The 14,804-nt window shown below is 40.7% G+C and overlaps 1 protein-coding gene across 5 annotated transcripts in view; it reads left to right on the plus strand.

Annotated features, from left to right (window-relative positions):
- Positions 1-14,804, plus strand: part of rfx2 (regulatory factor X, 2 (influences HLA class II expression)) — a 189,152-nt gene that overhangs the window by 143,728 nt on the left and 30,620 nt on the right. For all 5 annotated transcript variants that reach the window (XM_034180164.1, XM_034180165.1, XM_034180167.1 and 2 more), the window contains 3 exons: positions 8,145-8,326; positions 8,521-8,640; positions 12,854-12,975. In XM_034180164.1, coding sequence (XP_034036055.1) covers positions 8,145-8,326; positions 8,521-8,640; positions 12,854-12,975 — 424 coding nt within the window. The remainder of the gene's footprint in view (positions 1-8,144; positions 8,327-8,520; positions 8,641-12,853; positions 12,976-14,804) is intronic.

Raw genomic sequence — 14,804 nt, forward strand, 5'->3', positions numbered from 1 at the left:
ATCTACATATTGATTTATTCTGCTTTACAGAAACCTGGTTACAGTAGTATGAATATGTTAGTTTAAGAGAGTCAACATCCCCGAGTCACACTGTCAGAATACTCGAAGCACGGGTCGAGGAGGAGGATTAGCAGCAATCTTCCACTCCAGCTTATTAATTAATCAAAGACCCAGACAGAGCTTTAATTCATTTGAAAGCTTGTCTCTTAGTCTTCCCCATCTAAATTGGAAGTCTCAAAAACCAGTTTTATTTGTTATTATCTATCGTCCACCTGGTCGTTACTGTGAGTTTCTTTGTGATTTTTCAGACCTTTTGTCTGACTTAGTGCTTAGCTCAGATAAGATAATTATAGTGGGTGATTTTAACATTCACATAGATGCTGAGAATGACAGCCTCAACACTGCATTTAATCTATTATTAGACTCAGTTGGCTTCGCTCAAAATGTAAATGAGCCCACCCACCACTTTAACCACACTTTAGATCTTGTTCTGACATATGGCATAGAAATTGAAGACTTAACAGTATTCCCTGAAAACACCTTTTTGTCTGATCATTTCTTAATACCATTTACATTTACTTTAATGGACTACCCAGCAGTGGGGAATAAGTTTCATTACAGTAGAAGTCTTTCTGAAACCGCTGTAACTAGGTTTAAGGATATGATTCCTTCTTTGTTATGTTCTTCAATGCCATATACCAACACAGTGCAGAGTAGCTACCTAAACTCTGTGAGTGAGATAGATTATCTCATCAATAGCTTTACATCCTCATTGAGCTCAACTTTGGATGCTGTAGCTCCTCTGAAAAAGAGAGCCTTAAATCATAAGTGCCCGACTCCGTGGTATAACCCACAAACTCACAGCTTAAAGCAGATAACCCGTAAGCTGGAGAGGAAATGGCGTCTCACTAATTTAGAAGATCTTCATTTAGCCTGGAAAAAGAGTCTGTTGCTCTATAAAAAGCCCTCCATAAAGCTAGGACATCTTACTATTCATCACTAATTGAAGAAAATAAGAACAACCCCAGGTTTCTTTTCAGCACTGTATCCAGGCTGACAAACAGTCAGAGCTCTATTGAGCCGAGTATTCCTTTAACTAAAACTAGTAATGACTTCATGACTTTCTTTGCAAATAAAATTTTAACTATTAGAGAAAAAATTATTCATAACAATCCCAAAGACATATCTTTATGTTCGGCAGCTTTCAGTAATGCTGGTATTTGGTTAGACTCTTTCTCTCCGATTGTTCTGTCTGAGTTACTTTCATTAGTCACTTCCTCCAAACCATCAACATGTCTATTAGACCCCATTCCTACCAGGCTGCTCAAGGAAGCCCTACCATTAATTAATGCTTCGATCTTAAATATGATCAATCTATCTTTATTAGTTGGCTATGTACCACAGGCTTTTAAGGTGGCATTAATTAAACCATTACTTAAAAAGCCATCACTTGACCCAGCTATCTTAGCTAACTATAGGCCAATCTCCAGCCTTCCTTTTCTCTCAAAAATTCTTGAAAGGGTAGTTGTAAAACAGCTAACTGATCATCTGCAGAGGAATGGTCTATTTGAAGAGTTTCAGTCAGGTTTCAGAATTCATCATAGTACAGAAACAGCATTAGTGAAGGTTACAAATGATCTTCTTATGGCCTCAGACAGTGGACTCATCTTTGTGCTCGTCCTGTTAGACCTCAGTGCAGCTTTTGATACTGTTGACCATAAAATTTTATTACAGAGATTAGAGCATGCCATAGGTATTAAAGGCACTGCGCTGCAGTGGTTTGAATCATATTTATCTAATAGATTACAGTTTGTTCATGTAAATGGGGAGTCTTCTTCACGGACTAAGGTTAATTATGGAGTTCCACAAGGTTCTGTGCTAGGACCGATTTTATTCACTTTATACATGCTTCCCTTAGGCAGTATTATTAGAAAGCATTGCTTAAATTTTTATTGTTACGCAGATGATACCCAGCTTTGACCTCTAGTAATACTGTGAGAAATCTTGGAGTCATTTTTGATCAGGATATGTCCTTTAATGCGCATATTAAGCAAATATGTAGGACTGCTTTTTTGCATTTGCGCAATATCTCTAAAATTAGAAAGGTCTTGTCTCAGAGTGATGCTGAAAAGCTAATTCATGCATTTATTTCTTCTAGGCTGGACTATTGTAATTCATTATTATCAGGTTGTCCTAAAAGTTCCCTGAAAAGCCTTCAGTTAATTCAAAATGCTGCAGCTAGAGTACTGACGGGGACTAGAAGGAGAGAGCATATTTCACCCATATTGACTTCTTTTCATTGGCTCCCTGTTAATTCCAGAATAGAATTTAAAATTCTTCTTCTTACTTATAAGGTTTTGAATAATCAGGTCCCATCTTATCTTAGGGACCTCATAGTACCATATCACCCCAATAGAGCGCTTTGCTCTCAGACTGCAGGCTTACTTGTAGTTCCTAGGGTTTGTAAGAGTAGAATGGGAGGCAGAGCCTTCAGCTTTCAGGCTCCTCTCCTGTGGAACCAGCTCCCAATTCGGATTAGGGAGACAGACACCCTCTCTACTTTTAAGATTAAGCTTAAAACGTTCCTTTTTGAAAAAGCTTATAGATAGGGTTGGATCCCTTAGTTATACTGCTATAGACTTACACTGCTGGGGGGTTCCCATGATGCACTGAGTGTTTCTTTTTATTCACCTCTTTTTGCTCTGTATGCACCACTCTGCATTTAATCATTAGTGATTGATCTCTGCTCTCTTCCACAGCATGACTTTTTCCTGATTCTCTCCCCTCAGCCCCAACCAGTCCCAGCAGAAGACTGCCCCTCCCTGAGCCTGGTTCTGCTGGAGGTTTCTTCCTGTTAAAAGGGAGTTTTTCCTTCCCACTGTCGCCAAGTGCTTGCTCATAGGGGGTCGTTTTGACCGTTGGGGTTTTTCTGTAATTATTGTATGGCTTTTGCCTTACAATATAAAGCTCCTTGGGGCAACTGTTTGTTGTGATTTGGCGCTATATAAATAAAATTGATTTAATTTCATTTGATTATGTGTAAACTCAGCATTAGATGTACCAAACACTGGTTTAGACTGTTTACAAAATCCTTTCAACATGTTTCAGACTTTTTAAATGGACCAAACCAACAGTAAAACATTGGATTTAATCGGACTGAATACATATATTATGATTTTATCTTCCTTTAAACTAAACAGTGCTTTTAGGATCCAAACCAGATTTATACCAGTTCAAAATAGAAATGGTTAATTTTTTCTCATTGGCTTTAAATAGTCCTTAAAATGAATTGAAGTTTGGCTAAATTAAATTAAGATCAAAGTACTTGATTTTTGTTCCTTGTCTGAAACCTGCCTACAATGGATTCGAAAAGTATTCACGGTGCTTCACCTTTTCCCCATCTTTACTCCAAAATGGCTGAAAGTCATTTTCCCCTAAAAATTTTACACACAACACTTTATAAAATGACACTGTGAAAAAAGTTTTTAGATTTTTGTAAATTTATTAAAAATAAAAATCTAAGCAATCACATACATAAGTATTCACAGCCTTTGCCATGAAGCTCAAAATTGAGCTCAGGTGCATCCTGTTTCCACTGACCATCCTTGAGATGTTTCTACAGCTTAATTGGAGTCCACCTGGGGTAAATTCAGTTGATTGGACATGATTTGGAAAAACACACACCTGTCTACATATAAGGTCCCACAGTTAACAGTGCATGTCAGAGCACAGACCAAGCATGAAGTCAAACGAATTGTCTGTTGTCCTCCGAGACAGAATTGTCTTGAGGCACAAATCTGGGGAAGGGTACAGAAACACCTCTGCTGCTTTGAAGGTCCCACACAGTGGCTTCCATCATTTGTAAATGGAAGAAGTTCGGCTCCACCAGGACGCTTCCTAGAGCTGGCCGCCTGTCTCTACTGAGCGATCGGGGTGAAGTCAAGGCGGTGACTAAGAACCCAGTGGTCACTCTGTCAGATCTCAAGCATTCCTCTATGAGATCTCCAGCATTCCTCTGTGAGAGAGGAGAACCTTCCAGAAGGACAGCCATCTCTGCCGCAATCCACCACTCAGGACTGTATGGTAGTGTGGCCAGACAGAAGCCACTCCTTAGTAAAAGGCACACGGCAGCCCACCTGGAGTTTGCCAAATGGCACCTGAAGGACTCTCAGACCAGGAGAAACAAAATTCTCTGATCTAATGAGACAAAGATTGAACTCTTTGGTGTGAATGCCAAGCGTCATGTTTGGAGGAAACCAGGCACCATCACTATAGTGAAGCATGGTGGTGGCAGCATCATGCTGTGGGGATGTTTTTCAGCAGCAGGAATTTGGAGAATAGTTAGGATTGAGGGAAAGATGAATGCAGCAATGTACAGAGACATCGTGGATGAAAACCTGCTCCATAGCGCTCTTGACCTCAGACTGTGGCAACAACTTATCTTTCAGCAGGACAGTGACCCTAAGCACACAGCCAAGATATCAAAGGAGTAACTTCAGGACAACTCTTTTAATGTCTTTGAGAGGCCCAGCCAGAGCCCAGACCTGAGTCAGATTGAGCATCTCTGGAGAGATCTGAAAATGGCTGTGCACCAACACTCCTCATCAAACTGATGGAGCTTGAGAGGTTCTGCAAAGAGAAATGTTCAAAAGTGCCCGAAGATAGGTGCACCAACCTTATGGCATCATATTCAAGGAGGCTTGAGGCTGTAATTGCTGCCAAAGGTACATCAACAAAGTATTGAGCAAAGAGTGTGAATAGGTATGTACATACTATATGTACATAATTATGTACATATGTGATTTGTTGTTGTTCAATAAACTTGCAAAATTTAAATGTAGCAAGGGTTCTCCCGAGAAATTTGTAGTACAGTAGTGCTGTTGGCAGCTACCCCCCTGCTGGTTCGAGTGTTGACTGTTTTAAGTACAAATGGAAGCCATTTCCTGCAACTTCAGCTATCAGTGTTCTCTAAATATACAACTTAAGAGACATAAGAAAATTTCCAACACCAAGTTCTTCTTATGATAGAATGCTATTTTTTGCACAATGCACATCAATCTGCACATTCCAAATAGCTCTGGAATAAACTTAATTAAACCATGATATTTTTACTTTTTGCATACCATGTTTCCAAACTATTGGACAATCAGGTACTTAAAGTCACAATAACACCCAAATCATGAGCTCAAGACAACATTAATGGAAATTAAAAGTTAAATTAAAGTTATTAAAAATTAAAGAATGCTCAATTAGTAAACAATTCTTCTTTTATTCATCTTGGCCCAGTTGTTGCAAGCTGACTAAAAGCTGAATGTTTCTGCCTCATCTCCTTCAGTAGAAATCATAATGGACCACAATGGAATTAAGTGTTTTCACTTTCTTGTGTCATCCATGTATTTTTAATGCATTTAGATTTAATGAGATTAGATAAGATTTATTGTCATTGTCATTACACGAGTGCAACAACGAAATTACGTTTACACTCCAGTTACCTCAGACAAGATATAGCAATTAATCCACAATTATTACTTGTTTACCGTAATAATGGCACACATCAAAATTAAAGACAACACATATACATTTGACATTGTTTATGTGCACTAAACTTGAAGCAGTCCATCATCCGAATTGAGGCAATGTGGGTGAAGGCTGCAGCAGGAGGGGCCCGCACCGCCCTGCTTGGGGAGTTGAAGGCTGCAGCAGTAAAAAAAAAAAAAAAAAATGCGCTGCCTCCAGGGTGGCAGGGAGGAAGCCAGGGTATTTGGCCTTCAGGAACCGATAAGGCTGCCATGTTGATGTTAGGCGGAGAGATACAGAATTCCATTTACTGCACCTCTGACCGTCTCGAGTCCAAATTTATGAAGAATATTCTCCGGTCCTCAGCAGCACATTCCTTTGCAACGCTGCGATATGCTCCAGATGGTATCCATTTTGCATTTGAGTTCAAGAGTTCACGCAGTCTGAGATTTCACAGCATTGCCCAACTCATTAATCATGACGGACAGATGAGGGGACAAGATTCTGGTAGCAGCCGTCTTGCTAATATTCCTGTGGGTCAGGGCAGTGCACAAACCAATCAGCGCCAAACCTCCCACCATAAAAGCAAATAGAAATAAATCCTCAACATCTTTCAAAGAAAGTGGAGACAAGCATGTAACACGCCATTTTCTCAGGTGTCGAGAGCATAGCCCACTGCTTAGGTTCCATCAGGGCACGCAGGGTCCCCCAGCCCTGATTACCTTGTCGAAAAAAATGGTATCAATAGCGTTGAGAGACCAGCTGATCAATTCCATGGTTAATCCAAATCTTAATTTGAAGAATTCACAGTCTGGTGAAGCTGGGACTTTGAAGGTTGGAGCAGCGATAGAGAACAGAAAGGAGGAGAGGGGAGGGGAGGAATGCAACCATCCTTGCCGGAGTCCCAAGCTGTTGTACAGCTATGTTGTATTTACAATTTTATTGTGAACTTACTGAAATCAATCAGTCAGTCAAACAATCAAGGAGATTGTCCACGGGATGATGTCATTGTTGCATGATTGTCATGCAGCGGTGTCATTTACATATTGGTGAAAGAAGAAGAAGAAGCAGAGGTTCTTATTTAATTGTGGGTAGCCAACAAAATCACTTATTTCCAGAAGGGCCCACGGCGCACATCTCACTCCTCCCAAACATGCCTGTTCAAAGTGCCAGTTGGGAGCTTGACTGCTCTCGGGAAGCGCTGAACGTTGACATCCCAGTCCATCGTGCAAACCTTTACGCCACCACCTCCTTCAATGAATGTGTCCGTGTCACACATGCTTTCATATGGTCAGGAATTTAGTAAATTTCAACAGAAATATAGAGTTTTCACTTGTAAAATGAGCTAAAAGTACCAGGATTATTTTGTTGGTGAGGAGTTGGAAAATGACGTCTCGTCATGATCACGTTACTGTTGCTTTCTCATCGTTAGAGAGTTTGTATTTGTTAATGATTTTCTTCAACAACCGGAGCAAACGAACACCTGGACGTTCGGAACCGGGTCAGAAGAACAGCCGGCTCAAGTGGAAAGGGAGCATCTCATCAGCCAGGCCTGCGGCCTGAAGAAGAAACGTGCAGTCAGTCAGGGACTATAACTTCATCTTGCCGGTGAGCCAGTAACAATGACAGCATTGGAGGAACAATGTTTGATCAGTCAAGTCCCACAACAACACACGGAGGATATTCTTATTAATATTTTTGCTTTACATGAGGGACTGTAACTTCATCTTATGAGCTGGTGAAGCAAGAGATATTAATGGTCCAGTCCATGCTTGAGAGCTGTTGTGGGCTGCGCCATGAAAAAGCATGTTAGTGGATGAACAAATAAAAACTGTCAGGTTTGAAACGTCGGACGATTCTCATTTCTTCCCAGTTAGCGACTTTAATCAGCAGAAAGGTGAGTCACGATTAATATCTTTAAATGGCTTTGATGAAGGTTATTGAATAAATTGTCAAATCAAAAAAATATTGTGAGGTGACGCCACAGTGTAGGGGCGCTGCAGTAGCAGTATAATGGTATGGCGCCATGATTCCATTGTCTGGGGAGAACCCTGATGTTGTCATTGTGGAGTATTGTGAGTAGAATTTTGTGTGAAAAGAAATTAATTTATTCCATTTTGGAAATAGATTGGAACATAACAAAATGTGTTAAAAGTGAAGCACTGTGAATACTTTCCAGATGCACTGTATATCAGATTGTAGAAAGGAAATGTGTGTGTGTGTGCGCGCGGTGGAGGGGTTCCTAGGATGTGATAATGAACATTTTTCTAACTGTTTTCTAAAAATGTATACACTAAACTTAGTCAAACATTTTATGATCCTAAAATAGGTTATGAAATATTTGATATATCATAAAATGTTTGACTAAGGATGTGATGATGAACATTTTTTAACTGTTCTCTAAATATGTATACATTAAACTTAGTGATGATGAACATTTTTTTTAACTGTTCTCTAAAAATTTATACACTGAGTCAAACATTTTATGATTCTAAAATAGCTTATGAAATATTTGACATATAAAATGTGACCGTGAACTCCGTGCTCTTTTGAATTGCAATTGTGTAATGATGAAACAGCAGCATTTGAGGTCATTGATTGTGCGACTGTGTTCTGTATATTTTTAGCTACAGTGGCTGCTCGACAACTATGAGACTGCAGAGGGTGTGAGCCTGCCCCGATGCTCCTTGTATAATCATTACTTGCGCCACTGTCAGGAACAGAAACTGGATCCAGTCAATGCAGCCTCTTTTGGAAAGCTCATTCGCTCAGTTTTCATGGGCCTCAGGACCCGGCGGCTTGGCACCAGGTACCAACAGAAAGAGTTTGCTGCCAGTGCTGATAAGAGTCCGTATGTAATCCCTATACTGTAGATGTGACAGTGATGATGATGCTTATAGTGTAGGTATGAGAGACTTGCTGGTGGAAGAGGATAATGATAGTGATTACATTTCTTATGATTTCTGCACCCCACCCCACCCCCCACCCCACTGAATTACCCAGAGGAAATTCTAAGTACCATTACTATGGTATCCGGGTGAAGCCAGATTCACCACTCAACCGGCTACAGGAGGATACACAGTATATGGCCATGAGACAGCAGCCAGTCCACCAGAAGCAAAGGTCAGCTCTCTCTCTCTCTCTCTCTCTCTCTCTCTCTCTCTCTCTCTCTCTCTCTCTCTCTCTCTCTCTCTCTCTCTCTCTCTCTCTCTCTCTCTCTCTCTCTCTCTCTCTCTCTCTCACTTTACACCTGGCATTAAAATCTTTTTTATCTACAGGGTTTTAATCTGATTACATTTACACCTAGTAGCAATACTTTGTGTCCCCATTAGGGATTGGTATTGACAAGATTTTATAGTTATCGATGCCATTATCGATCCGATTCCTTATCGATTTCCTTATCAATACCTCCTGTGAATTGTCTGTGTACTAAAAGTAGGCTTTACAGGTTTTCTATGTCAACAACATTTTATTGAGTCTTAAAGTAAATAAATATGAAATTGGTCATTGGATTCTTTGATCTCTGGACATAAAGAAAATCTGTGCATGGTGGATCCTAAATCTTTGGACATAAATAGAAATAAACAAAATCTGTAGTTTTTCTCAAAAGCATTTCCTTTCAGACATTGACACAAATGTAACTCCATAGGCTCTGAGCTGAGCTCTTGCAAATGGCTGCGCTGCACGTCAACATCATTGTAATTCATAAAGAATGCAGGGTGTCTCATTTTGGGAGGAAAAAAGCATTTTAGTCTGTTGTAGTTTGTTGTCTGTGTTACAACGCTTGGAAAGAGGTGTCATTTGATTTAAAATGGTGATTTGCTTTGAAGTTATTAATTCCAACTCAGCTCTGAAGGACCGATAATGGAATCGTTAAGCAAAAAGGCTATTGATGTCGGTGGATCAAATAATTTCTTAATAATTCTCAAAAAGAACCGATTCTCGATACCCATCCCTAGTCCCCGTTGACCACAATGAAAAAGTTGAAGAAGAAGCTGTCTTTGATAGCTGTATTGCTAAAGATCAAAGTAGTGCAGAGTGCTGATTTATGCAGCTCTTTTTTCCACTGTCCAGAGGGTGATCTGGATGTAGGAACACAGTTGGGACTGGTAAGAGAGGGTGGGGATCTTCAGATACCTACATATGTACATGCAGTTACACTTTTGATTTTACTGTGAACGGCATTACCCAGGACAGCACCGCCCCTACCTCAGCCATACATTTGGCATACGCTACATTTGGCACCGCCTACCTACGTAGTTGTTGTATATGGGTTAGCAATGTATTCACATTTACGAGGTATCTTATAAAACTAACCGGCAGTTTTATAAAAAAAAAAAAACTATATGGATTTGATTGACAATGCGATTACACCAATCATGCTTGAACCCTCGTGCGCATGCGTGAGTTTTTTCACGCATGTCGGTAACGTCATTTCCCTGTGGGCAGGCCTTGAGTGAGATGTGGTCCCGCCCTCTCGGCTGAATTCCTTTGTTTCACACGCTGCTCGATACGGCGCGTGTTGCTTTATCAAACTTTTTTCTGGACCTGTGAGGAATATCTGAGTGGACACTATTCGAGAAATTAAGATGGTTTTCGGTGAAAAGTTTAACGGCTGATGAGAGATTATGGGGTGTTTCTGTCGCTGTAAGGACTTCCCACGGAGCGGGACGTCCTGCAGTGCTTCCAGGCGCCGTCGTCCGCCTGTTTCAAGCTGAAATCATCCTAATTTAAGGCTCTGTTGACCCAGGACATCGTGAGAGAACAGAGAAGATTCAGAAGAGGCCGGCATGAGGAGTTTATGCGGACATTCCACTGTTTAAGGACATTTTGTAATGAAAGACGTGCGCGCAAATTCGCTGAGTCATTTCCGTGACGACTCGGTGAATCTGTGTGCGCTGCGACAGGAAAAACACCTCCATGTTGAAAACCATTTGTAAAATTCAGGCAGCTTCTGATAACTGTGAGTAACTGAGAAATTGTTTAACAGCTTGGGCATGTTCCAACTTGTCCGTTAAGGTTTCCAACGGAGGTGTTTTTCCTGTTGCGACCCCCCGCGGTCGGGTCCGGCCCGACATGCGACTCTGCCCACACGTTCTTTCATTACAAAATATCCGGTAACAATGGAATGTCCGAATAAACTCCTCATGCCGACTTCTTCTGAAAGTTCTCTGTTCTCTGATGACTTACTGGGTCAACAGAGCCTGAAATGTGGACGTTTTCAACTTGAAACGGCGAGACGCTGCCGCCTCGAAGCGCAAATCGCCGTCAGGCACCGTGGGCCGTCCTTACGGCGACACTACCAGACCAAAATCTCTCATCAGCCGTTAAAATTTTTACCGAAAACCAGCTGAATTTATCGAATGGTGTCCACTCAGTTGTGCCTTACAGTTTTGAAAAAATTTTGATCAAACAAAGCAGCAGTGTCTGAGCCATTCCTAAACATTGAAAAAATCGATGAGAGGGTGGGCGACTCCTCACTCAAAGACTGCCCACAGGCGAATGACGTAACTGACAGGCGTGAAAAAACTCTTGCTTGCCCACGAGGGTTCAAGCATGTCTGATGTAATCACACGTGATTCAAATCCATATGGTTTTTGAAAAAAATAATAAGGTCGGATACTTTTCTAATAGACCTCGTACATCAGTGTCCAGTGTGGTCACAATGTGTCCATTACCACCTCCAGAAGAGATTTGCCCAATAAGATCACAGTATCTTCAATGCATTTTGGGTACGTTTACACCTGTGCTTTCATGTGGTCAACATTTACACCTGTGTTTTCATGTGGTCAAGCACTGTCCAGTGTCAGTCCATTCACCCTAAACACATTTTAATGCCAGGTGCAAATATGGTAAATGATATTTACCAGCTGTTGTCTCTCCTGTGTTCTTTCCATTTCTTCTTCTGTCTGCTTTCAGACGATATTAAGTATCAGGTGAAACTCTGATAACAGAAGAAATAACTCCAGTCAAGCCGCTAAAAGCAGAGCTGTGCAGCAATGCAGAAGGAGAGCGCACAAGAGACCGATTTTGAAGACATAGCACAAAGTTACAAGTTATATCACAGTGACTTGTAAGCTGCGGAAGAAATAAAGAAATATATATAATTTTTTTTTTTTTTTTAAGTGATCCACAGGTGTATGTAATTAAAGCGGCTACCTCATTCTGTATGCAGAACGGCACCACGCGCAAAAGAGTGATTTTGCAGAAATAAACGGACGAACACAAACTTAAAAGTGGGCTCACAGTGTAAAAATGACTGTGTTTAAAGCCAGGGAAAAAATAAAGCCAGCAAGCCACGGATGGAAAGGAAGTCAGTGAGAAGGAGCACAGAGGCGCACGTGCAAAAGAGCGATTTTGCAGAAATAAACGGACAAACATAAAGTTAAATGTGGGATCTACGGTGTGTGTGTGTGTGTTCAAACCTGCAGAAGAAATAAAGCCAGCGAGGAGCACAGAGGTGGCTGTCCAGGAACCCTTGGTTTGGTTCTGGTTGGCCTGGTGCATTACAGGCGGACAGCAGCTTGGCGCACAGCGCACAACTGTGGGTCTATACCGGAGCGTCTATTTTTGGGCTGCATTTAAAAAAAATGTGACATCTTTAAATGCTGCTGTGAATCTGTGAATTGAAAACCCACACTTTAAAGGGACCAGGTGTGGGAGGGCTGGAGATTTGGACAAATCCATGCCTAAACCTGCACCAATATGGCGTTATCATGGCGCTGTCAGGGCGCTATGTGGCTTAGTATGGCTGATGCGAGCCATTCGAGGCTCTAATGACAGGTCGGTCGTGGCTCAATAGAGGTTGCTTCGAGGCACATAGAGGTACCTTCATAGCGGATACGTGATAGATGAAAACGTGGGTCATTCTTCGAATCGCTGAGACACCCATGCGTGGCTCATTATTCATAGCTTATTATTCGGTGGGACCCAGGCTTTAGTTGCATATTGAAAGTCTTGTTAAACAGTGTTGATACTACTGCAATATTTATGTGGTAAATTAATATAGTACTGTATGTCTCTAACTAATTTTTAGAGAACATTAATAGAATTGACTGTTGTGCGTATTGATATAAATGCATTTCAAGGTTCTTTCATCATAGTTAATTTCATTAATTTCATTCAACCAAAAAAATTACTTAAATGTTTTACAGTAGCTTTCATACTGAACTTGCTCCTTGCAATGTCATTTCTTTTAATTTAAGCTCGGCTGTGAAATAAGCATATTCAGTGTACCACCCTTCACAGCTGGAAGTATACTGGTCACTGTGTTTCTTATTTAGTGTATCAATGTCCTATGTTCAAATGAATATAACTTCCTTTCCCATTGCTGTAGGTTCAAACCTCTGCAGAAAGTGGACGGTATGTCAGACAGCTTATGTGGAAGCTCGCAGCACTGCAGCAACAGTGCTGAGCAGTCGGTGGCTGCTCAGAGCCAACATCACCAGCAGTACATAGGTAAGGATCACCACAAAAAAGTTTAGGAATTTTTGAACAGATATGGATTTGAAGAAACATATTTAGTTGTCATTTGTTTTTTCTATCTTTTTTCAGTTAGTTAATGTGGCTTAATAAAGTTCAGGTCTTGGAGAATGCCCCTACCGCACTATCAAACCATCCCGAGTCCTGGATAGCAACTCTCTTGGCAGACAGTCGGTCCATTCCCAGCTTTCAAAAGTATCCACAGCAAAACAAAAAAGCTCTCGCACACTGCCTCACTTGCAACACACCAGGGTAAATTTAATCAAGCAACGTTTCAGCCAGTGGCCATCATCAGGCAAATAGTTTTTATGAATGAGAAGCCATCTTAAATAGGGTGTGGCTGGTTACGTCACAGGACTATAAACCATAAAAACCCTTTCACAATATTCACATCCATATCCATAAAACTCATGCATAATACAATAATATACAAAATAGATATATGCCTGTATACCACAGTGAAGAGTGTTGTATACATCAAAGACGTGGATATATAAGACAGCTCAATATATATATATATATAGAGAGAGAGAGAGAGAGAGAGAGAGAGAGAGAGAGAGAGAGAGAGAGAGAGAGAGAGAGAGAGAGAGAGAGAGAGAGAGAGAGAGAGAGAGAGAGAGAGAGAGAGAGAGAGAGAGAGAGAGAGAGAGAGAGAGACACATACACACACACACGCGTACACACATCTAGAGACCTGCCTCAATATAAGCATACCTATATACAACCCCTGGCAAAAATTATGGAATCACTGGCCTCGGAGGATGTTCATTCAGTTTAATTTTGTAGAAAAAAAGCAGATCACAGACATGACACAAAACTAAAGTCATTTCAAATGGCAACTTTCTGGCTTTAAGAAACACTATAAGAAATCAAGAAAAAAAAATTGTGGCAGTCAGTAACGGTTACTTTTTTAGACCAAGCAGAGGGAAAAAAATATGGACTCACTCAATTCTGAGGAATCAATTATGGAATCACCCTGTAAATTTTCATCCTCAAAACTAACACCTGCATCATATCAGATCTGCTCATTAGTCTGCATCTAAAAAGGAGTGATCACACCTTGGAGAGCTGTTGGACCAAGTGGACTGACATGAATCATGGCTCCAACACGAGAGATGTCAGTTGAAACAAAGGAGAGGATTATCAAACTCTTAAGAGGGTAAATCATCACGCAATGTTGCAAAAGATGTTGGTTGTTCACAGTCAGCTGTGTCTAAACTCTGGACCAAATACAAACAACATGGGAAGGTTGTTAAAGGCAAACATACTGGTAGACCAAGGAAGACATCAAAGCGTCAAGACAGAAAACTTAAAGCAAGTGTCTCAAAAATTGAAAATGCACAACAAAACAAATGAGGAACGAATGGGAGGAAACTGGAGTCAACGTCTGTGACCGAACTGTAAGAAACTGCCCAAAGGAAATGGGATTTACATACAGAAAAGCTAAACGAAAGCCATCATTAACACCTAAACAGAAAAAACAAGGTTACAATGGGCTAAGAAAAAGCAATCGTGGACTGTGGATGACTGGATGAAAGTCATATTCAGTGATGAATCTGCATTGGGCAAGGTGATGATGCTGGAATTTTTGTTTGGTGCCATTCCAATGAGATTTATAAAGATGACTGCCTGAAGAGAACATGTAAATTTCCACAGTCATTGATAATATGGGGTTGCATGTCAGGTAAAGGCACTGGGGAGATGGCTGTCATTACATCATCAATAAAGTTTACGTTGATATTTTTAACACTTTTCTTATCCCATCAATTGAAAGGATGTTTGGGGATGATGAAATCATTTTTCAA

Source organism: Thalassophryne amazonica, chromosome 10 (genome assembly GCF_902500255.1).
Source record: "Thalassophryne amazonica chromosome 10, fThaAma1.1, whole genome shotgun sequence".
Lineage (NCBI taxonomy): Eukaryota > Metazoa > Chordata > Actinopteri > Batrachoidiformes > Batrachoididae > Thalassophryne > Thalassophryne amazonica.